The 25,438-nt window shown below is 38.0% G+C and overlaps 3 protein-coding genes across 8 annotated transcripts; 1 reads left to right on the top strand and 2 right to left on the bottom strand.

Annotated features, from left to right (window-relative positions):
* The first annotated feature begins 439 nt into the window (after nucleotides 1-439).
* nasp (nuclear autoantigenic sperm protein (histone-binding)) lies at nucleotides 440-6,281 on the top strand. 6 transcript variants are annotated; one of them, XM_058780235.1, is made up of 15 exons: nucleotides 440-597; nucleotides 1,270-1,308; nucleotides 1,404-1,517; nucleotides 1,649-1,729; nucleotides 1,821-1,930; nucleotides 2,375-2,761; nucleotides 2,960-3,027; nucleotides 3,130-3,206; nucleotides 3,304-3,377; nucleotides 3,524-3,712; nucleotides 3,850-4,022; nucleotides 4,244-4,312; nucleotides 4,516-4,590; nucleotides 4,956-5,084; nucleotides 6,074-6,281. In XM_058780235.1, exons 1-15 carry the CDS (start codon nucleotides 560-562, stop codon nucleotides 6,107-6,109), a joined length of 1,659 nt encoding a protein of 552 aa, XP_058636218.1. In that variant the 5' UTR covers nucleotides 440-559; the 3' UTR covers nucleotides 6,110-6,281. The 6 variants fall into 6 exon arrangements, with proteins under 6 accessions (XP_058636218.1, XP_058636215.1, XP_058636216.1 ...); XM_058780232.1 differs by having other exon boundaries at nucleotides 2,375-2,764; XM_058780230.1 differs by lacking the exon at nucleotides 440-597 and adding an exon at nucleotides 737-1,000 and having other exon boundaries at nucleotides 2,375-2,764.
* Nucleotides 6,282-6,507: 226 nt separating this feature from the next.
* ccdc17 (coiled-coil domain containing 17) lies at nucleotides 6,508-12,326 on the bottom strand. Its single transcript, XM_058778108.1, has 14 exons — nucleotides 11,909-12,326; nucleotides 10,746-10,838; nucleotides 10,617-10,670; nucleotides 10,399-10,513; nucleotides 9,946-10,087; nucleotides 9,546-9,653; nucleotides 9,214-9,347; nucleotides 8,268-8,390; nucleotides 7,911-8,074; nucleotides 7,703-7,764; nucleotides 7,357-7,566; nucleotides 7,057-7,279; nucleotides 6,843-6,950; nucleotides 6,508-6,755 (listed from the first exon to the last, which is right to left on the bottom strand). The coding sequence occupies exons 1-14, from the start codon at nucleotides 12,116-12,118 to the stop codon at nucleotides 6,642-6,644; spliced, it is 1,860 nt and encodes a 619-aa protein (XP_058634091.1). The 5' UTR covers nucleotides 12,119-12,326; the 3' UTR covers nucleotides 6,508-6,641.
* Nucleotides 12,327-12,506: 180 nt separating this feature from the next.
* gpbp1l1 (GC-rich promoter binding protein 1-like 1) lies at nucleotides 12,507-24,749 on the bottom strand. Its single transcript, XM_058778109.1, has 12 exons — nucleotides 24,351-24,749; nucleotides 21,858-22,999; nucleotides 20,120-20,233; nucleotides 19,806-19,935; nucleotides 19,401-19,717; nucleotides 19,146-19,221; nucleotides 18,839-19,035; nucleotides 18,522-18,662; nucleotides 16,069-16,226; nucleotides 15,584-15,700; nucleotides 14,578-14,680; nucleotides 12,507-14,463 (listed from the first exon to the last, which is right to left on the bottom strand). Exons 3-12 carry the CDS (start codon nucleotides 20,177-20,179, stop codon nucleotides 14,311-14,313), a joined length of 1,452 nt encoding a protein of 483 aa, XP_058634092.1. The 5' UTR covers nucleotides 20,180-20,233; nucleotides 21,858-22,999; nucleotides 24,351-24,749; the 3' UTR covers nucleotides 12,507-14,310.
* Nucleotides 24,750-25,438: the final 689 nt, after the last annotated feature.

Below are 25,438 nucleotides of genomic sequence, written 5' to 3'. Positions count from 1 at the left end.
TATTGGCAAAATATTTAATTGTAAAAATGCCTGAATATTTAACTATTTCTATTACCCTCCCTCTTGGAAAGGTAATCTGATAAAGAGAGTTTTTATATATTAATATAATAATAGTAACTATTATAATCATTAATTTTATTATAGAATATAATTTATTATATTTTATTTACAATAACACCAGGAACATGTTTTAAATAAGAAAGTGAATAAGGTTTTAATTTTATAAAAATAATTTAATATAAATATTTAAAAAATAAATAACATTTCACAATAGTCTCACAAAATCTAGATAAAATAGACTTTCCATTCATCTTGTCCAGTTAGACATATTACAATCTTATAGTTCATATGGTTTTAGCAAAAGCGTAATATGGTTACTTGCCCTTTAAATTTATTCTCCCGCGTTTTTGTGACAGGGTCGTAGTTCAGCGGAAGTACGGCTTGTATCCGTATTTAAAGGCGCCAACAAAGACTAATTCAGGAACAGCTTCACAAACCTGCCATCTGTACTCACATCATCCAACAGCACACTACAGCTTAGTTTATTTAACGCATTAAAATGCCCGAGGAAACAGCAGCTGCTTCGACTGCCGAAAGGTAAAAATACCATTTTTAAGTTAAGCGCGCTCCAGGGAAGTAAGCAGAAGTTAGAGGAAGTCAGTGTGAAAGGTTTAGGCTGGTTTGATAACAAAGCTCCAGCAGCTCCGTCCTTGTCAGGAAAAATGTGTCGCCCTCGTGCTTCTATTCGCTTTTCTCCCGCGCCCGGACATCGTCGCATGCGACGGGATGGCATCACCGTTGATTCCCGTTGACGTGTTGTGTTTGGTTGCTCTCATTTGGCGGGAGAGGGTTTAATATGAACGGCTAGCTTGTTTCTAATATATCCTGAATGAGGAAATTCCCGCTCTGTTGACACGCAGTCATGAATGGCCCGTCGGTGAGCTTGGCGCTGCATTGAAATGACTGCACACGCGCCGAAGTCGAGCGTTAAGTTTGAAAGGTGGCGGTAACGACACAAATATCACTTTAAATTGCCCACTTTGAGTATTCTACTGACATTAAACTGTGACGTTAGATGTTAGCCATAAACGCGTGTAATGTTGACACACGGTCAAGAAATAACATGGTAGCATCGTGCTAACTTCGGTCCTTCGCAGTGAGCTTCTGAAGCAAACTTTAGTGACATTTTGCTCTCATTGGACGTATTCTTCTGACGAAGCAAGGCTTTTTAATAATGTATGACTATTTTTGTATTGTTTATTTTTGCAGTATGGAGGAGAAACCTTCCTCGTCAAGCGCTGCAGACAGGTGAGGTGTTATCTGGACTTCGTCTTATTAAAACCGCTCAATTCACTAAAATGAGTTGGGTTTCGTTACACTCACATTTTCGTTTACTTTTGCAGCTCCGTCGATGTTTCTGAGGAAGCAAAGAAGCTGATTGGCACAGGCAACCGGCACTTGGTGATGGGTGATGTTGTGTCTGCGGTCAGTGTGTTCCAGGAGGCTTGTGCCATGCTGTGAGTAGTGAAGGAATATTGTAGTGCATATGAATTATGCAAAGGGAATTTGTGGTACATTGTTTGAGTGGGTACACTTTTTAATATTAAGCTCTATATTTGCATAATGTGTAACCCATTTCCCCCTTAAGAGCTGAAAAGTATGGAGACACTGCTGATGAATGTGGTGAAGCTTTTTTCTTGTGTGGGAAAGCCCTTCTGGAGCTTGCCAGGTATCTGGATTAATTAGAATTGAAGGCATTACATTTATATAAAGAAAAGTATCAGTTTATTTAACTTTTGTTGTTTTGAATCCTAATTTAGGATGGAGAATACAGTGCTTGGTAATGCTTTAGAGGGAGTCCCAGAAGAATCCTCTGAAGAGGGCGAGAAACAGAATGACTCTAAGATTGAAAGCGCAGACAACTTGGATGGTTTGTTAAGTTTTGTTTGTCAGTTAAAATTAATTTTGTGCTTTTCATGTATGCTCAGGGCTTGACATCACATTTGCAAAAAAGCTGTTTCCAAAGAGTCACCAAATTGACAGTTGTCGGTGTTCTGCACAAACCAGTACATATTGACAACACATAACTTGATTCTGATTAAGAGGGACTCTAAGGCTGACGATACATGGGACAGCTTGAGAAATTTTGCAGGGCGACTTTGGTTAATGTTGGCGTTAATGGGCAACCAGGTGAGACATGGGGCCCATGACCGCTCTAACGTATCCAGATAGAAGTTTGTTACCGATTCTCAGTGAGGAAACTGCCCCAGCAACATTGCTCAAAAGTTGCCCAGCAAAATTGTTCAAAGTTGCCCCGTGTATCATCAGCCTAACCGTAACCTAGAAATATCCCTCCGTTTGTACTATGATGCAGAGAAAACCAGAGATGAGCTTCGAGCACAGGTTTATGATGCCATGTCAGAGGACAAAACTCAGTCAGAGGTCGAAAAAGAGGTGGGGGAAGGCGAGCAGAAGAACCAAGAGGAAGTAAAGAAGCAGGAGAAGGTTGAATCGCCAAATGAAGGGGGTGCAGCATCACCTAAAACTGAGAAACCAGCTGAACACGAGGCAAAACCTGCTGAAAATGAGAAACCTGCTGAAAAAGATGCTGAGAAGTCAGAAGGTGTGGATGAAAGTGCTTCTAAAAAGGAAGATGTCACCGTGTCAAATAGAGCAATTGAAAAGGCTGAACAAGATGAAAAGGTTGAGGAGAAACATGGAAATGAAGAGAATGAAGAACCAATGGAAGAGGATGGAGGAGGTAGTGAAGCATGGAGTCTGGGGAGCACAAGATTTGCGTATTAAATGCCTTTTGCTAGACTTCACCTGGTGAATCTTCTAAACACTGGTGGATCCATTGAGTATTTAGCTTTTAAGCTGCGGTGTCACTAAGGGTGTCCAAGGTGATGGGTTTTCACATTAGGTCAATGTCAGTGAGTTAACTTCTTGTATGTTTTAGATGAGGATGATGATGATGAGGATGATGAGGATGAAGATGCGGATGCAGAGGGTGAAACAAAAGATAAGGTTTGTAATCCATTGTAAAAAAAAAAAAAAAAGAGGGAGAAAAATTGTGTCCCTGTCTTCATAGATTTTACTGGTTTATCATTGTGTCCTTGTTCCTTTTAGGAGAGTGAGGAGGATGAAGTTGGAAACCTGCAGTTGGCCTGGGAGATGCTTGAGGTTGCAAAGGTGATTTATAAAAGGTATGCCTTCATTACGTACCTTTTTTAGACTTATTTTAATTCTGCATTTGTGCGAGCTTCATTTCAAAAGACACATGATCTTTTATTTGGTTTGAAGAAAAGACAGCAAAGAAGATCAGCTAATGGCGGCACAGATTTACCTTAAACTTGGAGAAGTTGGAGCTGAATCAGGTGTGTATGAATCGGGAGTAGATGAAACCTAAGACTTAATTTTAAGGACCTTTTTGGGTTTCGCAAGTTGCTGTAAAATTGAAGTTACCCTTCATTAGTCATTCTTCACTCTTCATTAACTAGTCTCTCCGTTTTGTTTTATGTAGGTAACTACAGCCAGGCCCTAGAGGACTTCAATGAGTGTTTAACCTTGCAGCTGAAACGCCTTCCTTCTCATAGTCGTCTTCTGGCTGAGACTCATTACCAGCTGGGCACAACTTACAGCTACACAGCCCAGTACAGCCAAGCCATTGAGCACTTCTCCAACTCTATCAAAGTCATCGAGAGCCGTCTTGGTAGGAACTTTTTCACAGAGGGTTTTGCCAGTCCTCATGCTTGGTGGGTGGGGTGGGGGGATTTGCTTGCTGATAACACTAGTTGCCATGAGCAAGCATGGTACTCTCAATTGATTTCCACATCACTCTTCCTCCAGCTATGCTTCAGGAAGTAATAGACAAGGCGGAAGGTGCAGAGGCAGCAAAGGAGGAGAAGGGCGAGCTTGAGGAGTTGAAACAGTTACTGCCAGAAATCACTGAGAAGATTGAAGATGCCAAGGAGAGCCAGAGGACGGCTGCTGCAGCATCTGAGGCCATCCATCAGACTCTTGTGAGTTGCATTAGGGCAATAATAAAAATGCATGAAGCATGTAATGCATTGTTTAGTGCTTTGCAGTGGCTGATGACAAATCTGATATCGGCTTATATTATACATATGAATATGGTACTGCTCTTTAGTACAAAAAAAAAGGTGGGCATGTGGGTCAATCAGGATGCTGCGCCGCTAGTTAAAGAGGCACTGATGAATAGTTTGGAATTTGTTTGTTACAGGCAGGAGCATCCACTTCATCTGCATTCCCAGCTGAAAATGGCGGCCCATCCTCATCTACTGCTAGTCAGGTGTGCATGCTTAATCTTAATTTAACATTAGGGATGGGTGATATTTTGTTACGACTTCTTGAACGGGCCATAACTCTTCCTGAAGTGTGGCCACCCTCATTTTGAATATCTCAAACTAAGCTCTAAGGGGTATTTCTCCTCTTTAAGGGTACTTTAAGCCTATAATGCATTATGCCACCCTAAAATGCCTGCTTTTGTTTCAGATTCCTGTGAGGCCGGCTGATGGTGCATCTTCCTCAAAATCTGCATCTGACATTTCACACCTTGTTCGCAAAAAGGTGAGTTTATCCACTGAAGTGTAATTTTAACCTTTGCAGTAGACCTGAGGTTGGGAGGGAAACTAGCATGTACACTACAACTGGAGTGAATGAGGGTAGTCTGCCCATAAAAGGACATCTGCATTGCTACCTTCCCTTTAGTTGAGGTTAATTATGCATGCTGGGTCATGAGCTGAATTTGCCAACTAGATTAAGTTTGTTGCTTGGTGCTTCTGTGGTGTTTGTGCTTCATTATTGTGGCTTGGCATGTTGCAGTTGTGGCGTGGTGTTGTTGAAGTGGCCATGTGTGCTTGAGTAGCATGTAGAGAATCGGTGTTTAGCGCAAAAAATAAGTAAGTGTTCTGTCCTGCTTTATTCCTGCACAGAGGAAACCAGACGAGGAGAGTCCAAAAAAGGACAGTGATGCTAAAAAGACTAAACAGGAGACCTCAGTTAATGGCAGCGGTGACTCTGCCCACATCGGCAATGGACTCCAGGAGAAAATGGAGCAGGAGGCGAGTTGATAGACTTGCTGTTTCCTTTTAAATACAGTCACAGGGCTCAACAATTAGGCCTGTTCGATAGCCCAGGGCCAGCATACCCAGGGCAAGATGCTTGGTACAGTTGACAGAATTGTCACTGCAGCGTCATCTCAAGTCACTTTCACATGTTAAGTCAGTTTTAATATTCAAACAAGAAGCTGTAAAGTAGCTCTGTACATGAGCACTGTTTGGCTCTTGTGTGCGCACACAAAGCATGCAAGTTCTTTTGTATCTTGTGCAAATTTAAACCAAATTGTCAATGTCTGTTTTGGCAAGTATTTACGTAAACCGTCAGTTAGGTTTTAACTGGATGTAAACGGGGGAATGCCAGTATATTTAATTTATACACTGGATCATAAAGTGACAGTGGCCTAAAATACCTGCTGTTCATTTTGATACCAAAGGTGAAAAAGCCACTCACTGCTCTTGACTGAATAACTTCCTGTAGTGTTAGACATGAGTGTTTATCATACCGTGAAGATTATGCAGTGTTTTATTTGACTTTTAGTTTCTGTCGTATCCCATTTCTATGATTTGAATACTACTGTTAGACCTATCTGAAACTTGAAGTGTTCAATTTAATTTTATATTTGCTTTTATTCATCTGAACGTAATCTTGTTACTGACTTTTCTTTTAATGTTTGAATTTATTAGTCTAGTGTTTGTTTTTGTGATATTGAGAATTGTGAGGTTCATTGGATTCTAAAACATTGGCGGCATAACCTTGTTTGAATAAAAGGGTCCAAAACTAAACTTGAGAGGACTGATTCGGCTGGATGCGTTTTTACACATACTGGAAAAATCCTGTCTTGGAGAAAGTTTGCTTTATCTGAATATTAGTTGACTGGCTGTGCTAATGGAATTGCTTCTGGAGTTTTATCACTTGTCTAGCATTAGTTTAGTGCTTAGACTTAATTTGAACAACTTGTTTCTTTGCTTAAAATCTTAATCTTCTCTTGCAGCCAGCCAGTTCTTCCTCTGTGGAGACGTCAGCGTGATGGACATCATCTGATTGATCACTTACCTTCCAACCAGCAGAGCATGCCTGCCTCATATACTCTCCATGAACAACTTTTGTCTCTTTGTTTTTGTAAATAACCCGTTTTCTTTGTCTGTCCAATTTTTGTATAATTGTAGTAAACTTTCAATAAAGGATATTTGCATATGTGAATGTGGTTTTCAATATTACCTCTGTTTTAATAATGCTATGCTCCAAATATAGCAAGCGCTCCAGTGGAATCATGGAAATTCAATGGGCAGAAACTTGTGAACTCTAATATGATGACAATGGCTATAATATTAGCTGTAAGGTTTTTTTTTTTTTTTTTTTGTAATAAAGCTTTCTCATAAAATTGTTGCTAAAACAATGGGAAGCCAAGAAAGCTTGTACACAACGTAAAAGACAAGTAATTTATCAGTATGTTAAAATAGTTCATAACAGATGTAAAACAAAACAAATCTGTTTGTAGTCACTGAAAATTGTTTAAATTTACAACAGACTATTTGTATGGTAAGTTATGCAATTTTCCTCTAACTGGTCTCTTCCACATGATCCGTCTGTGGCAGTGATGAAGGCAATGGATTGGATGAGGGTTGCAATGAATTACATGGTTCTTGGTTTGCCAGGATTGTGTTTGAGACCACCTAAACAAGACCCATTTGATGCTGTAAGCTTATTAAATGCTTTGCAAACTTTGCTATGAAAAAGCATAAGACAAATATTTTGCATACCATGGATATGTACTTGTACTGGTAGGAGTTGGGGTCAATCTTTTCAAGGGTCTGTACATCTCCATCACGAGCATTTGCTACCCGAAGACAAAGTTCCATGTTACCCAGCTTAGAAAGAAAAAATAATAGTATTTAGTCAGATTGAATTAAATTATAACTCCTGTAGGACATTTAACCTAGTTGAGTTTTAGATTTTAGTATTTGATGAACGTACTTGTGGCACAGAATTCAGTTGACCTGGACTTAAGGATGCTTGAACTGGGAGAGAGCGGAAGGGAAGCCTCCAGTGACCACTGTGAACCTGGTTGTGCTGGTCAAAGAGATCAAGCTTAGCCCAGCCACAAGTCACCAAGTCCTCAGTTTCATGGTTGAACAAATCAAGACCTTTAGATGTCTGAATCTCTATGACCAAAGAGAGATGTGGAGATGACTGTACTCTGAAATAAAGCACAAATTCAATAGCGTGAACACATATCATCTCTATGTGTCCATATTTATCTCTGAACCAAACTACCTTGGAACAGGTTGCTTAACAGCCAGCATGGCATAGTTTCCAGGACTCTTGGTGGACAGTAATGGTCCTGCAGGCTGGCACTGCACAGGAGGTATTGGGGTGGTCTGTCCCAACTTCTGTCCATTAAAATATAACCCTGCCAATAAACGCACTGATCTCAAAGTATCTTCAACACCCATCACCAGGTCATAGAAGATCACAAAGCCAGCCCTGTACACACACATTCAGACAACACCTGAACTTGAGTCATATTGTCATATATTTAGTGTGACGTGCGTGCATCTATGGGACTATATGAGAAAAAGAAAAATGAATCAATAGAGGACGAGGTGAAAATGTGTCTTACACAGGATCATAAGGAGCGGGGCTGAGAGCTGCCATCAGTTCAGTTACATGGGAACTCTGATCCTGCAATATTGGTAAATACATATACACCATATCATTCTTCGTTCTCTATCATTCTCACTATCACTGTCACTCAAAGAGAATTTTGTGCATTCTCAAAAACAGATTTTATGTCAGTATTAATTAAGATGACTGAAGATTTGGCTCACCAGTGGCAGAGCAGAGTGTGTTATGGCCATAGAAGATCCAGGAAAAACAGGCAGAGGAGCTCGAGGATGGCGTGGTGGTCTCTCTATTTCTCTCCTTAAAAAGGCAATCTCAGCTTGGAGGCTAGCCATTTCATGGATGTGGTCTTTCTGGATATCAATGAGCCCTGATCCAGAAAACATTCATTCAAATATTCAATATATATAGAAATATTCTATAATAACATCAAATATGATGCCCATATACCTTTAGTGAATAGTATAAGCATGCAAATTAGAGACAGAACACACATTTTCTATCAAATGTTGAACATCACTTTGTCATACTCAAGATGTCAGATCTGAGAGGAACAGTGATACCGTGCTCTCCTTTGTTCTTCTCCCTGGCCAGCTGGATTCTGAAGATTTCCTCCTCAAGCCTTTGGTTCTCCTGCTCCACAGCAAGAACATCAGGGTCCAGCACTCTGTGAGGAGACTTCATCCCTGGTGGGACATAAACAAGATATGATCGTGGGGCTTGAAAGAATAGTGTACAATGACCCCAAAATTATTCAGACACAATAATTCAAAATGTATGAATGTCATAGGATTAGTTTTATAAAATATAACACATAGTTCAAAATGAAGACTATTTTGACATTTTCAAGTTGACAAACAACGTAAGTAGTGACAAAAGTTTGGGGTAAGAATTTTGATATTTTTGAAAGAAGTCAATGTCTACCAAGGATACATTTATTTGATCAAACACAGTAAAAACAGCAATATTATTTTAAAACATACAGTAAAATAAATACAGTAATATTATTACATTTTAATATAATGTTTTCTATTTAATAAATATATTTAAAAATGTAATTTATTCCAGTGATGCAATGCTGAATTCTCAGCAGGCATTACAGTCTTCAGTGTCACATGATCTTTCAAAAATTATAATTATATGCTGATTTGGTGCTCAGGAAATATTGTTGTGCTGCTTTTTTCAGGATTCTTTGATGAATGGAAAGCATTTATTTGAAACATTTTTTGTACCAACTTAAATCTTTTTATTTTGATCAATTTAAACCCTTGCTGAGAAAAGTATTATTACTAAATAAATACATATCAAAATCAGTCAATCAATCAGTCAGTCAATCAATCAATCAATCAATTATTCAATCAATCAATCAATCAATCAATCAATCAATCAATCAATCAATCAATCAATCAATCAATCAATCAATCAGTCTTACTGACCCCAAACTTTTGAATGGCATTTTAAGTGTCCAAATACTATTTGCCGCCACAGTTCAATGATGGTACAACTCACTTCTTCCTTTTGTCTTGCCTTCAGCTCTATGTTTTGCCTGCTCCAGTGTAAGAGCCTCTGCTTGAAGGTCATGCATATTGGCCAGAACCTCTGGATCAGAACCACCAGACTGCATGTATGCCAGACGCAAAGCTCTGTTTCAAAAACAAATGCATCACTCCTAGGCAGTTGTTTTGGGGTTATTAGGTGGATTCTAGGCAGTTCTTAACTGGTCTTCCCAAGACTTCATATTGCATTTGCATACTTCCTTTAATGTATAATTGTTGTTGATTTTTATTTTTTGCCTCACATCTTTGATCATTCTGCCATAAAACGTAAGTTAAAAGACCAACCTTATCTGAGCAGAGAGAGGTCCATCCACAGAAGAGATCAAGTCAAAAGCAACATGTTGAGTCTTCCTTTCCTCTGGTGGGTTAGCGGGGACTTCATTTGGACTGGGCCTACAACATCAGTACAGTACACATGCATCAAGTGATTTATACACTCTCAGAAATAAAGGTACAAAAGCTGTCACTGGGGCAGTGCCTTTTCAAAAGGTACACTTTTGTACCTATTAGGTTCAAATATGTACACTTTAAGTACTAATATGTACCTTTAAGGTACCAAAATGGACCCTTTAGGTACAAACATGTACCTTTTGAAAAGGTACCGCCCCAGTGACAGCTTTTGTACTTTTATTTCTGAGAGTGTAGCTTCTCTGCACACTTCCTGGTTCCCTCCACTCTCTTTTACCCTTTCACTGAGTTGATGTGAGAGCTGAGCTGATGCAGAACCTCCTCGTTTCTCTGCTCCTGATACCTCAGTTCTTGCAGCACTTCTTCAAGATGAGCCGTCCTCTCCCGTCCTGCCAGCTTGGCAAGCCGCTCTTCTATTTCTGGAATAAACACATCATTAAAAAATTGTTTAGAAGAAAATCACATGAACACATTTACTTGAGATGTTTAAAAATCACTACTCGAGTTTGCAGTTGCTAAGTGAATTCTGTTATTTGTTTCTCAAATGATGATTTGTTTAATAACAATCTTTTGTGGAAATGACATTGAAAACATTTTTGGAATAGAATTTAGCTAAATTAATTTCTAGCATTTTAAGTATCCTAAATACACATTTAAATAATAGTTTCACATTTTTGCATAATGAGCTTAATTGAAAATGATGCACTAGTGTTTTTCTATAACAGCTTACCCTCTCTCTGCTTCTCCAGCCGATTGTTGTGTGCTCTGATCTCAGCCAGTCTCTGCTCATGAAGAGCCCTTTGCTCATCAGCTCTCTGCTGGAGTGAGGTCTGCTCCTCAGACACCTGAAGAACACTTACCCAATGTCCAAAACACATAATACCACAGGTGCAAACACAATATTCACATCATAAACAGATTTTTAGAACTGGCCTATATCAAACCAACCTCTGTCTGTCTTCTGGGCAGGTTTTGTTCAAACGACATCCTGAGTTTTTGAAACTATAATAGAAGATAATCAGATGCAGCATAAAAAACACTGAACTAGATTTATTATCTTTGTATGTGGTCTTGTACCTCCTCAGTGAGTTTGTTTAGAGCAGTATTCTCTGACACATTGTCCTGTGCACTCTTTTTCTCATCCACTTGATGATCTCTCTTTTCCTTCAGCTGGCCAATGGAAACATTTTTACTTACACTTACAGTATTAATTTGATTACCAATCAAACATTTTGGGTAGGTATGCTTTCCCCCCCCCCCGTCTTGAACCAAACATCAATATTTGATCAAATAAATGTGACCGTGGACCACAAAACCAGTCATAAGGGTCAGTTTTTTTAAATCAACTGAAAGGTGAATAAATAAGCTTTCCATTGATGTATAGTTTGTTAGAATAGGACAATATTTGGCCGAGATACAACTATTTGAAAATCTGGAATCTGAGGGTGCAAAAAAAAAAAGAAAAATATTGAGAAAATCGCCTTTAAAGTTGTCCAAATGAAGTTCTTAGCAATGCATATTACCATACTAATCAAAAATTAAGTTTTGATATATTTACAGTAGGAAATTTACAAAATATCTTTATGGAACCTGATCTTTACTTAATATCCTAATGATTTTTGGTATAAAATAATTTTGACCCATATTGTGGGCTATTGCTACAAATATACTTATGACTGGTTTTGTGGTCCAGGGTCGCAAATAAATAAAATTGTAAAATATTACAATTTAAAATGAATGTTTGAATCTATATAATTTATTCCTGTGATGGCAAAGCTGAATTTTCAGCAGCCATTACTCCAGTCTTTAGTGCCACATGATCATTCAGAACTCTTTCTAATATGCTGATATTTGTTAATGTTTAATATTTCTTAAACATTTCTTAATATTATCAGTGTTGAAACACAGTTGTGCTGCTTAATTTTTTTATTTTATATTTTTTTGTGTGGAAACCATAATACATTTTTTTCAGGATTCTTTGATGAATAGAAATTCAAACAGTTATTTTAAATAGAACTTTTTGTAAAAAACTTTCACTTTTGATAAAATTCATCCTTTCTATAAATAAAAATATTAATTATTTCAGAAATATCTTACCGACTCCAAACTTTTGAATGGTAATGTATAAGACAAACAGAACTGTTCAGTCAAATTATATTTTTATAATACACAATATATTTCATTAAAACATTGTTCAGCTGGAGTTTTTTGGAATAATTAAATAGCACTCAACTACTTACACCAATGAAATCAGGTGTCCTTGACCTTGTAGGATGCACCATCTTCACAGCTGTTTTCTTCGTTTGCGTGAATCCCCTTTGTCTCCATAGAGCCACTGGGTCTTTTAGGTCTGTGCCAATGCAGAATTTGGCCTTATGTTTATCCAAGAGTGCAGTAGAATGGAATGCCATCTTACAATTTCGACAAATTAACTCCCCCAAACCTTCCATGTCTCCAGCAATTACTCTGTAGAATTTAATTTTTTTTTTCCTATTTAAACTTTAACTTGGGCTGATTCTTAAAGAAATAGGAATATACTGTTTGTTAGAATGTCTGCCTTAACTTTTATGTAGTGCATTTGTTGACTGAAGTTTTGTTTGTTGGTTACAATCACCTTGGAAAAAGGGGAGTGGTGAAGAACGGATGAGCTTAGAGCAACAAGAATCCAACCCTTCAATGTTTAAATGCTTATTATTTTTATCCTTTGCATGCATATTTTGAACATTACCATTTGCCCTCCTAAAACATGAAGAATGTTTCCCCAAGTGTTTCAGCAGAAAACGAAAGGCTGGACATGTTTGGCAAACTGATGCAAAATATTTATTACAATTTTTTTCTCCGATCTTTTCATTATTATGCAGTAGTTTATGTCTGCTTCGTCTCATACAGATAAACCCATACATGACACCTTTTATCTTCTCAAATCTGTAAATAACGTTATCAAAATAATCTTAATCTTCCAAAACTCACAATTTTTTATTCTTATATTTTTTACAATCCACCCTGAATATCAAGGCTGCAGAAACAATATAATGCAAACAAAAGAAGAAAAAAAAAACTATGTGGGAATTTTTACAGCTGTACCAAAATTAAAAAAGAAACTTAAATCTGTGATAAAGCAATTTTTATACCCTATCAGCAAAAACAAGGTACAAAAAAGGAGATGCACAATTTACACCAGCAGTCCCTCATGAAATAAAGAACTTTTAAAGATGGATCTCTACTTCACTGCCAGCAGCAGGGATAGAACTCGGCGCCCAAAATGAACCTCAAATGAACTGTTTAAAGAACAACAAAGCAGAACAAAGCGTGCAAGCCATCTTTCTGAATCGCTCAAAGTTCACAGTCATTACAAATCATAGAAAGCTCAGATCAATTCCTGCATTGTAAACATTACATAAGCCCAATAATGTTTAATGCTTTCTATTCCATTGGGTAGATTTTATTAGGGTTTTGTGAGGGAATAAGTTCATCAGACCTTTTGTGTGTTTAATGAACACCCCTTATCAATCTACATGCAATGAATGTAAAGCTATTGAAAATGATTGCCACAGCATTATTTCTGTAAGCATGAAAATGCTTTCTATAGAGTAACTCTGAAATGTTCAGCATCTTAATATGGTTTAAATCAAACAGCTTTTAGGTAAAGGGGGAAAAAACTGGTTTACACCATATACGGGCAAGAAAGAAAACAGCCTGTTTATGATTTTTGAACTTCAATTTTTCCTAAACAGAACCCAACCTCAGTGAACTGAACATCTGTATGTTCGCCTAGCTTCCCAGAACGCAACATAAAACATTGATCCTTCCATCCAAACGTTACTTTTATTCAAAAACCAGTTCCTGACAAACTCTTCCGCAAGCTAGGTTTCAAATCTAACTTTAAAACATCCTTTAAGGTTTTCTCACATGTGCACTTGGCAGACATATGAAATCAGGTATATTAGTATGGTTCTGCAGAATGAAAAGCGTGAAAATGAGCAGTTTGCTGGAACTGGAGCCAGAAATGGACTGATGTTCTAGCTGCCAGATTGCATGTGACAGTCCATTCAGTGTTGCTTTAGTTCTTCCTTGCTGCAGGGACGACTGGCTTGAGTTCATTTCTATGAGGGACTGGGAGCAACGTCGCAGTCAGCGGCTCACAATGATTGTTTCATCTTAACACTAATGCTACGAATTGTTTTCGCGAAAAGGAAAAAAAATAAAAAAAATTTAGAAAGGTGTCAAAGCCATTTTATAGAACATTCAGATGATGCCATATTTCACGTTAAATCACGGTTATAATTGGTGGTGTTATTATTATGAATTAGTCTTTTTTCCCAAGCAAAAACAAAAAAGATCTGGTGGAGGGTGTGTGTGGCTTTCTTTGACATTTCTAGTTCAGGATAAAGAACAAAATGCAGACAAGGAGAGATAGGGGAGAAAACAAAAAAACAAAAAACAAAAACAAACAAAAAGACACTGCCTACGAGCTGACAAGTGAATTCTTTTTCTCTCCGTCTGGGATATGACCGATGTTCCTTGTCCATGAAAAGAATCTTTTCTCTCTTCTTCTTTTAGTTTGAAACAAATGGGTGTGATGGAGGAGACAGATTAAGTGAAAGACAGAAAGGGAAATGTGGGAGGGGTGTTTAAAGCCACATTAGGTATCATCATCATCGGAGGTCTGGCTGCTACTGCTCGTCTCAGACTCAGAGCCCTCTTCCAGGCCAGGGTTAGGGGTCCTCCAGGTTAGCAGGGTCACACTACGTGGCTTCAAGAGCACACCGTTACGTCCCAGACCAATCTTCTTCATCTGAGAGCAAACACACATAGTCAGGTACAAAGGGAACGAACTATAAATGTGCAGGATGCACTTCACTTTAAACCAAGAATAAACATTAAACAACAATGTATACATTTCCCATACCTGTTCAGTTTTAGCTTGAAACTCTCTGAGTTCATCCTCAGTGAGGGGCTGGAAGTTATCATCATTTTCTGGGTATTCTTGCCATCCCATTGCCTTCAGCAACCTGTCACAGAGGATCCACGTGTGAGTATGTGGATTGTGGATATTTTCTATGTTGTTGTGATGTGAGCATATCAATGTGTGGCTCTGTTCAAAAACCTAGTGTGCTGCCTATGAAGGTAGCATTACAAGATAAGTGTGCCAGTTATATATAAAAGATAACTGGTTTTGGCAAAATTATATCCTTCATGATGAAATTAATTTGAAATGCAATGTCATGAAGCTCAGTGAAAAAATTAATTTAATGTGGTGGTTGAACCGAGATAAATTTGCTTGCAAATAAGCAAATTTAAATTAAATTAAACTTAAAAAAAAAATTAAAAAGTATTAAGATACATAAACTTAATTTATTCCACAAGCAAAAAGCAAAATGAAATTAATAAAATGTTTAATTAATACAATGTATCTTTATTCTTAGAATATTCCAGTGCAAGTTAAGAAACATGCTATTAGGCAACTTATGAACTCAAGAAGTGCTATTTATATAATACATGACCTTGCTGCCCATGTACAACAATCCAAATCAGTCACCCATGATACACCACTTAAAAGGATAGTCCACCTCAAATTAATAATTCTGTCATCATTTACTTAACCTCATGTCCTTTCAAGTCTTTGTGCGTTTAGTTTTTCTGCTGTGTTTCGGTTCCCATTCATTACATTTTTTTGTCCATACAAGTCAATGGGAACCTAAACTTTATTAGTTACCAAGATTCTTTAAAACATTTTTTGTGCATAACATGAATATGAGTAAACGACAACAGATTTTTCGTGTTTGGGTAGACTACACCATTAAGTTAATAGAAGGCATTTGCTCATGTAGGCTGCTCACTAGAATTTGGAAGTGAGCTTATGCGTGTCTGATGGAGGAGAATGTGTTGAAGTGTTTGTATGTGGTCGCTCTGACCTGTGTTCCGCCTCCAGAGAGCTGGACAAGTGCTCTGGGTCTGAGTCACTGAGAGAGTGGGAGATGCCGTTCTCATGACTCTCTCCAAACTCTTTTGGTTCTGGGGTACTTCCCTCTCTACACACAAAGATAAACCACAAATGAAACCTCAGCAAACTTGAATTTAAGGTTGAACAAATCTGTTAATTGCTTGCTAAACTTACTGAAATCATGGAAATAAACAATAAATCTGTTTTGAAAATCTGGTTGCTGATGGCTAATATAATGCTGACAAACAAAACAGATTTTTTTTTATACATTACATAATTTGACTTTTTAACCCCAAAATAAAAATTTATTGACAACACTGTAGGTGGATTTGGAACTGGTATAAGCAGGAAATTTCTAAATCTGTTAATAAGCTAATTCTAGATAATCTTAAATTGAGCAAATAATGGCAAAATAATTAAGCTAAAATACAACAGATTATAAATGAATTCCTCTGCACCTCTGCTGGAGCTCCTGGGCTGTGGCAGTCACTCACATCCCCATTTCTCTCATCCTTTAGCCCACGCAGGAACTCACTCTTACGGTCTGTGCTGCGCCGCATCAGCTTTAGCCGTGAGGGGGTGATGTCTATGGGAGGGGTAGTGCTGGAGGGCGGCTATGGAGAGAGAGAGAGAGAGAGAGAGAGAGAGAGAGATGTTAAACACTGTGGTATGAAATGTTCACACAGGTTCTTATTTGTTACACTGTTTATTTAAGTTTATATTGTTATAATGTTGTTATTCTATTATTTTGATCTTTTCATTGTTATTATATTTCTCCACATATGTGTCAAGCTTTGGCAATACTGTATTTTTTTAGTCACGCCAATAAAGCAATTTTGAATTTGAATTTGAATTTGAGAGAGAGAGAGAGAGATCCACATAAGAAAATGCTGGGTAAGCAGCTGTGTTGATTATTTATGTTATCCTGCAGATAAACATGATAACATTTGTTTGATGAATAACAGAATACTGAAGTGCAGAGAAAACATTTCATCTGTTGGTGTGTTTTGTAAATGGGTGAATTACACAATGATACTATGAAAGTATTTGCTTTGAAATGAAGCCAACAACAATCATATTTTCTGGGAATGTTGGATACTAGGTCCTTACTGGCAAGATTAAAAGGAATTTAGAAGGTCTGGTAACACGTAATTTTAAGGACAAATTCTCACTATTAACTAGTACTAATAATTTATTTAATTATTTATTTACTTAGTTTCACTGCCGGAAAGTGAACCAACTCCAGCGTAAGGCTAAAAGCTGCCTAATCTTTCTAATATGACTGAATTTGTATTTAACATGATGATAAATTAATAGAAACATCATAAGTTACTAATTATAATGCTTATATTTCCTCAGTTATTCAAAAAGCTGCTACAGAAAACAAGCAAAGAACATTACATTACCAAAGAACATCATCACAAGCTCGGCCTAGCGCAAGTTTATGCACTTTAAAAACACTCCCGTTATAATCAGTGAATCTACACTGTATGATGAATAAATCTCTTATACTTACATCGCACATACATCTGCACTTTGTTGTTTATGAGAGAACTTGCGAGTCAGAATTCAGTCAGCGCGCGCTGAACAACGAAACACCGCTGTTCCAGCGATGGCTCATCTGAACGCCTCTGATTGGCCATTGCATTCATAAACTCAGCATAATCGTGTGATTGGTTATAATAATGTGCAACACTGTAAAAACGCGGAAAAAGAAATATAATGCGACAAATAAGCCCTAATATTAATTAGATAGTATTACTAGCCTGATAATAATAATAATAATAATAATTATTATTATTATTGCTCAAGAAAGCACATGTACTGGCAAACTTCAGACAGGCCTATGAACATCTGAATGATTCAGAGGAGAACTGGGTGAAAGTGTTGTGGTCAGATGAGATCAAAATCCAGCTCTTTGGCATCAACTCAACTCGCCGTGTTTGGAGGAGGAGGAATGCTGCCTATGACCCCAAGAACACCATCCCCACCGTCAAAAATGGAGGTGGAACCATTATGCTTTGGGGGTGTTTTTCTGCTAAGGGGACAGGACAACTGCACCGCATCAAAGGGACGATGGACGGGGCCATGTACCGTCAGGGCCAGGGAATTGAAAATGGGTCGCGGATGGGTATTCCAGCATGACAATGACCCAAAACACACGGCCAAGGAAACAAAGGAGTGGCTCAAGAAGAAGCACATTAAGGTCCTGGAGTGGCCTATAGCCAGTCTCCAGACCTTAATCCCATAGAAGACCTGTGGAGGTAGCTGAAGGTTCGAGTTGCCAAAGGTCAGCCTCGAAACCTTAATGACTTGGAGAGGATCTGCAAAGAGGAGTGGGACAAAATCCCTCCTGAGATGTGTGCAAACCTGGTGGCCAACAACAAGAAACGTCTGACCTCTCTGATTGCCAACAAGTACTATGTCATGTTTTGCGAAGGGGTCAAATACTTATTTGACTCATAATGTAAATCAATTTATAACTTTTTTTAAATGCGTTTTTCTGGATTTTTTTGTTGTTATTCTGTCTCTCACTGTTAAAATAAATCTACCATTAAAATTATAGACTGATCATTTCTTTGTGAGTGGGCAAACGTACAAAATCAGCAGGGGATCAAATTTCCCCCCCCCCCCTACTATATAAAGCACATATTACTGTCCTATTCTGCATGACCATATTTTAAATCCCTTAATCCTACCTCATACCTTACTAACTATTAATAAGCAGCAAATTAAGTGTTTAATAAGGCAAAAGTTGTAGTGTGACCGAAGGTTTATTTATTGTAGAATTAATATATAATATTAATATTTTTTTCTGACTTTTCAAATCAAGACCAATAAGACCAAAAAAATAAATAAAATAAAATAAAAAAGTAAATCAGTCTCCGTGCTTGACTTTGTTATTTTACCTCTTTAGAAGTGCCATGGGCAGGTGCACTGACAGGTGTCAGAGGTTTGGTCACAGAAACTGGGCTGGTGAAGGCCGAATCCCGTCCAGAGAAATGCAAACCCACTTTAGTTTCCCTTCCATTGGGTTTCCATGGCCCAGTCTATAAAAAGGAAGGCAAAGGTTTTATTCATAAATGGAAAATGACAATTGTCCAATTATAATAATAAAGAATCTTAAAAAGCCGAGTATTCACTGTAAGTGATGTGATCTAATAAGCTTGTATAACAAATCCCAAACTTCACATAAGTGCTATTTTCAGATCCACTGCCTTAGTACCTTGGTGGGGGCAGTGGCAGGTTTGGGGACCAGATTCTTGTAGACGCTGGGTCCAGGGATGGAGACTTTAGAACCATTGGCAGGCAGAGAGCCAGCACTGGCAAAACCAGCAGAAAATGCAGCACTGGGATCCTCCTTAGACACTTTCTTAATGACCAGCATCTTAGACATAGCCTGCTTAGCACTAGGGGGGTTCTCTATAACACAAGTTGCAAAAAACCTTACAGAACAAGCCAATAAATGCAACATAATATTTTACTTTTTATGCAGCTGGAAGAAGGTGATTAATTAATGAAAGCAACTTTACCCCATACTCCTGCCGGAGTCCCGACAGCACGAGGCTGACTGGCTGGCTTTCCAGTTGTCTCTGGGTTCAAGGAGGGCTGAAATTCACATGAAATCAGAAAGCATGAATGCATACTAACTATGCAGTTGGTTCATGAATGGCATGAAAAGTATGACAGATCTGAACCTCTCTAATGACACAACCAGTTAATTCATGCCTGGCAGGGTGTGACCACACTACACAAGTAAACAAACACAAGAGGAAAAGAGTACTTACAAAATCCTCATCAACAAACTTGAGCTTGTCATCATTGCGCTCCTCATCAGAATATCTGTCCTGATATGGGCCACCTTTGCGTGGATGAAAGTTTCCATTACGCTGTCGATGAACCCCTTGTCTGTCCCTTTCGCCTCCACCACGTTTGATATGCCGAGCATGGTGGTGGTGAGGACCTTCCTGGCCCCTCTGTGCCCCATGCCAGCTGGGGGTCTCCTTCCACCCTGGTCCACCTCCCAATCCCCCCTGACTCCCCTTCGCAACACCAGAGTCTACAGAGTCATGCCTCAACAGAGATGGCTGCTGCCACCCATCACCTGAAGAGAAAAGGAACAACTATTACAAAGGGCAAGACGAAACAGATTAACTCTGCATGCAAAGGAGGTTAGATGCATATTCCTGTACCTCCAGGTGCTCTTAGTGGGTCATTGTTGAAAAAGCCATCGGAAGAATTGTGCCTGCGGCGGTTTACTCCCGGCCGGCTGTCTCCGCGGGGAAAGTGCTCTCCATGCTTCTCAAGGGGGGCAGCAGGGGACTAAAAATCACAGACACAAATTAAACAGACAGCTTCAGCTTTAAAAAGCTTATTTTAGAAAACAATGATTAGGCTCAAGAGAACTAAGAGTGGCCGTTGAGTCATACTGTCCTGAATAAAAACATAAAAAAGCAAAAAAAAAAAAGCACAAAGTCAATACAAAGTCAACAATCCATTACAATACCTTGGCGGGCTGAGGCGTGGAGAAGTTAAGCCAGGCAGGAACAAAGTCATGCTGCGCCATTTAGGTCCAGTGTCTCCCGTCAGTGGATGGAGGCATCAAACCTCATGGCCTGAACTAATAATGCAAGCAACAAACATCACATCATTACAGTCTACTAATACAAGTACAAGTACGTCACATTAATGCAAACCTATTTAAAGTCAGCAAGAAACAGAAACTGCAATTATCTTTTCTTTCCTACTGTGACAAATACAAAAAAAAAAAAAAAAAAAAAAAAAGAGCAGGACAATTTGATTGGATCATTGTTGTTTGCTAATTTCTGTGATTGTGAATGTGAGTGCAGTGTTTCCCACAGACTTACACTCTATAAAAAAAATGTAAACATAACGAAAGCAGCAGACGATCTTACTGAAAGATGAAATGAAAATATTGAAACTCTTCTGAAAACAGTCGGTTCCCTTCAAAAATCCATTCATGTAAATCATCTGCACCATGTTTTGATTTTGAAATGTGCAGTGCTCATGTTTATTCAGCAAAGTTAAAGCCTTTTGGAAAATCTATTTGTGACAGTCAGTGTTGATATTGTGGTGGGCTGCCACAAATAAATCAATGTATGCGAAACACTGGAGTGGCAAGTTGGTAGAGGAAAAGTTTTGAAACTTGTCTAGCTATTGGATAACTTTATTGCCCATTTGCTGAGTGAATGTACACGTCATCATCCTTGATACGGTTGCGAAGTGGAGGAGATAATAATGTTTTTGATTAAAGATTTTTTTTTTTAAATAAAGATGTACATGGAACAATCATATATTAAAAATGCTGCAGTATTCCATAAAATTTTTTTGATTTAAAGCTGACTTTAAAAATGAAAAAATGCCATTTCTCCAGCACCAAATTCAAAAAGAATGACTGTGTTCAAGAATTTTTTCAATATTCCCACATCAGACAAAGGTCAGGAAACAAATCTTGCCCTGAAACTCATATCATTGGTTGAGCCAATGTTGCCGAGTCAGGCTGATCAGGATACTCAATGAAAGTGAGAAGTGTTTTGAAAGCACTGCAGGGCCAGGGCTTACCCTTTTTGTGGATATCAACCTACAAATTGCTTGCTTACTTACAGTTGTATCTGCATATTAGAGAATCTACTAATACATTTTTGGAATACCATGCATAAAATAAGCCCTACAGCTTGAAAGATATTACAAAAAAAACGTTGTCCATCGTTCTCTATACAGAATGAAGGAGCTGGTCCACACATTTGAACCAATCAGAAAACCACTTGATTGTGGAGGGATGGAGTTTAAACAGACTAAATAATTAGAGAAGTCCAGCATGTTCCCAGAGAAAGGTCTGTCATTTTCACCAGAAAATCAAGTTATGACAAAGTGATTTAAATATTATGAAGTTAAAACACAACAAGAAGCTCTATGACCTGCATTTTCAACACAGATTTTCATTTCCTGCCAATTTTACGATAAAATAAGTCATGTCTTTTGTAAATATAAGCTATAAGTTTTTAGGCTAAACATTAAAACAAAAACCACTAACTTCTGTTTTATGGCTTTCTTGGCCTAGATATGATTGTCTGTATTTACTTAGACTCAACAAGAACTAACTTTAAAACAATTCATTCTACTTAACGACAAATCTCACATTCCATTACATAAGTGTTAACTCATTCAAAGTACAAAATAATCAATACCAAGGAAAGTTCCAGCTAAATGTTGTGGCTTCTTACCCCAGAGACAAAGGCTCTGTAGTTCGATGGCCCTGTCCTTGGCTGTATCTGTGTAGAGGGCCCAACCAACGCTCTTTCACAGGCTTTGAAGCCTCGGGACAACCGCAACTCCTGTCACAGACAAACTCCAGTTTCCAGGATGGTGCAAAGGAGGAGATGGAAGTGAAACTTGTGCAGCCCAAGGTAAAATTATAAGGTGATGGAAGAGATGGAGACGTGTTGTTCTTGATCAGTGGCGTGTAGATGCGGAAGAATAGAGGATGTGTTTGATCAGTAATGCCAGAGTGACTCTCCACGACACCCTTAGTTCACCGACAATGGCTGCGTGCATTCAGGTTGTCTGGATACAAATGAAGCAAATCCAAGGGGTTCTGAAAAGAAACTCTGTTTGAGTCTTGGATTGTCCAGTCTCTTATTCTGGATGCTTGTGGTAGCAGCACGTCGTGCCTGCTCTGACACTCAGAAGCTCCTTTACAAACTCATTTTCGGCTGAAGACACACACAGCAATAAAAAACGGAGAGTGGGTTTGTACCACACAAAGCTGTTTTGCACAAAGTGGTGATCTGAATATGTTCACCTCATCAAAACAGCGAAGGTGCTACGTCAGGGCGAAAAGGGGAGGGGGGCTGATTTGTCACATCACAATAGCTAGAAGTGCTTTACGTTATAAAGTCATGAGAATTGCTTTTGCTTTCAACAGCTCATACTTTGGATGATTCAGTGAACCAAACCATGAAAACTTGACATCTTTAATTCTCGCCCCATATGGTTGATAAATGGATGGTGAACCAATATCACGTTAGGCTACCGAAAAAATTTAAAGTAATTATGATTTGACTTCTAACAACACTTCCAACCTTCCAGTTCATCAAATTCGAAGAAGCTTCCACAGGAGAGTAACTTGAAGCCAAAGTGCACAGATTCCTGTTAAACACGGTGTACCGTGCATTGGTAATTCAGTGAAACAAAAACGCAAGCGTCCAGGTGCAAGCAACCCTTGAACATTCAATGTGAAACAACAGGTGTACTCCAGATTGTATTATTGCATGTTAGGAGATCTCAGGTCTCTTAAAATCCTGCAGTCACAAATCCAACAGTTCGTTCTTCCTCCAGATCTTCACAAATAATCTGCAGACCAACTCTGTAAAACAACAAATATTTGATTAATCACCCAGCAGTCAATACTTTGGAAAAAGTTAATTTCTTCTCACAATTGCGTGTTCTGCAAGGTGACATGCTATGAGTCTAAAAGTTATGTTTTTCTTGATGTTATCTTAGATACAAATAGCATATGCAGTTTCTATTACCTCAAACAGAGAGACTATATTTGGAAATATATTTGCGCTTAACAACAGGCACAAAGCACTTTGTCTATTTAAAAAAAAAAAAGTGATCTGCCAGTGCCCAAATGCTGGCTCCTAAAAACTACCAAAACATAAAAACTTAAGTTTGTCAGCACAATAAGCTGCCTTCACAGGTTACACATTTTAAACTGATACTTTATTACAATAAAAATATTCAATATTGAACTTCATAAACTAAATAAAATAACATTCTTGCCATCATTTACTAATTTTCCCATATTTAAAATCTGTATATTTTTATCCTCTCAGAGGAACACAAATGGAGAAAACAGGCAGAATAACATCTAGTCTTATCATTTGACTTTCACTGCATGGAAAAAGAGTGAAAGTCAATAACGTCTGATAATGTCATTCACTAACATTCTGCAAAACATCTCTTTTCCTATTGCTCAAAATAAAGTAAATCATATAGGTTTGGAACAAAATGATAGTGAGTAAATTATGACAAAAACAAAGAAGTCATTTTTGAGTTTAGTAGACTTTTAACATGACTACTCATTACTTTGTCAGTGGATTTTATATGACATTTATCTGTCCACGGCCGTGAATCGTCTAGCTAACGTTACAGTAAGATAAACAAGTTATTTGTATAATGCAAAACAGTTGAAGTAGAAAGTAAACTTAAGGAAAACTAAAAGCAGGCGTATAACTAGCAAAAGAGTTACCTACAAAATATAAACTAAAATAGACTTTAAAATATATTCGTGATAACTGCAAACTAATGTTTAATATGCTCAGCCACACATTCGGGAGCATACAGGAGTTAAAATTACTAACAAACTAAAACGAACTATGAGTAAATACTTATTTGTCTTTCTACTTGCTGAACACTCGCTAGCACGGCTCAGTTAGCATAGTAGGCCATTCAATGTGTGCAGAAACCTTTTAGTCCACGCCGAGTGTTTAAATTTAAACTTTTAGAGCAAATAAACTTTTAGGCATTATTAGACGGATACATAACGTTAGGGGTGAATTATAACGAATCGGGCTTGTGTCGTGAGGGAATGCGTGTTGTTTTAGCCACGGCGCGAGCTAGGCTAAGCTAGCATTCCGAGCAGAAATAAAGTGTTGTAAAATGGCTCCCTCTCGACACCAAACCACCAAATAAACATTTCGATGTACACCTACCTTTTGATCCCTTGTCTATCCCAATAAATTAATCGAAGACAATGATGCACCGCTTGTCAAGTCAATTTGACAGCTTGGAGGTTGTCGTATTTCTGATTCTGTATTTTGTTTGTGTTTTTTAATCACACTCGTTCCGACTTTGCCAATCCATCTAGCTTGTTCCTGTCTACTTCTGCACAGACGAGCTAATCGATCGCAGAGCACAGCGCGCTCGCCGCGTCACAACATTCCCCCAGCTCAAGCCAGCTAGAGGATTTATTCACGAGAGGGCTCGACCTCGACGCACACAGAGTGTGGACTTTTAAAGTTGTTTTCACTCTTTTTGCACTATTTGTGAAATATATTGAGTTAATTTTTTACAAAATATTATGTGAACAACATGGCAGACTGCGTGCCCTCAGATAATGCAAATTTGGCTCTGCTACCAGAAATGGAATGATGTAATTTCTTGGTAGACGTGAAGTAACGCAAAAATAACCAGATGTGTGTGTATAAACCTAATAGACTTTCCGAAAAATGCACACACATCTATGTGAACATAATGTGTGCAAAGCAAACAGACGAATTGCGTCTTTCCTGTGGGAAGTTATGCAATTTAAATTTACAATACAATATCAGGTATCACTGAAACAGTAAACTCCCATTTTGCACAAACACTATGATGTGTCATTCAGTCAATAATCACCCACACATATTTAAAAAATATATCACTTTGTTAAAATTTAACAAAACCGATGCCCTTGAGTGACCACTTAGAACAGGACCAACACATATCAGTGTTCCAGAGATGTGAACCTGCTTCATCAGACCTTTAACAAGAAAATTTTGCTAGCAATAATTATTGTTAATTGTTATTTGTATCACATTTAACATAATTATCTGATAGATTACATTTGCATAATAGACTTGAATTTAAATAGCAATAGAATGGATTTAAATAAATAAATAAAATAAATACATTTTATGTTTCTGTATTATTTTTCAGTCAGACCACAAATAATATTTGACATTTAAAAAATTAAAACATTTTAAAGTATAGCTTTAAACTGCTGTTATTTTGCAACATTCCATTCCCATGAGACTCCATC

Source organism: Onychostoma macrolepis, chromosome 06 (assembly GCF_012432095.1).
Source record: "Onychostoma macrolepis isolate SWU-2019 chromosome 06, ASM1243209v1, whole genome shotgun sequence".
Lineage (NCBI taxonomy): Eukaryota > Metazoa > Chordata > Actinopteri > Cypriniformes > Cyprinidae > Onychostoma > Onychostoma macrolepis.
Note: the sequence above shows the minus strand (reverse complement) of the source record. Positions and strands in the feature narration are given on the sequence as shown.

Bases quoted from the DNA above. Each gene is read 5' to 3' on its own strand.
- nasp (XM_058780230.1), top strand. From the start codon at position 960: ATGACTGCACACGCGCCGAAGTCGAGCGTTAAGTTTGAAAG. The intron at 3,028-3,129 runs GTTTGTAATCCA...TGTTCCTTTTAG, and splicing joins AGGGTGAAACAAAAGATAAG to GAGAGTGAGGAGGATGAAGT. The intron at 3,713-3,849 runs GTAGGAACTTTT...CTCTTCCTCCAG, and splicing joins AGTCATCGAGAGCCGTCTTG to CTATGCTTCAGGAAGTAATA.
- ccdc17 (XM_058778108.1), bottom strand. From the start codon at position 12,118: ATGGAAGGTTTGGGGGAGTTAATTTGTCGAAATTGTAAGATGGCATTC. The intron at 10,088-10,398 runs GTAAGCTGTTAT...TGTTTATTCCAG, and splicing joins GCTGGAGAAGCAGAGAGAGG to AAATAGAAGAGCGGCTTGCC. The intron at 7,280-7,356 runs GTAGTTTGGTTC...GCTTTATTTCAG, and splicing joins GTTAAGCAACCTGTTCCAAG to AGTACAGTCATCTCCACATC.
- gpbp1l1 (XM_058778109.1), bottom strand. From the start codon at position 20,179: ATGGCGCAGCATGACTTTGTTCCTGCCTGGCTTAACTTCTCCACGCCT. The intron at 19,222-19,400 runs GTAAGTACTCTT...TGTGAATTTCAG, and splicing joins AGTTTGTTGATGAGGATTTT to CCCTCCTTGAACCCAGAGAC. The intron at 14,464-14,577 runs GTATGGGAAATG...GTTTGCTCTCAG, and splicing joins TTCAAGCTAAAACTGAACAG to ATGAAGAAGATTGGTCTGGG.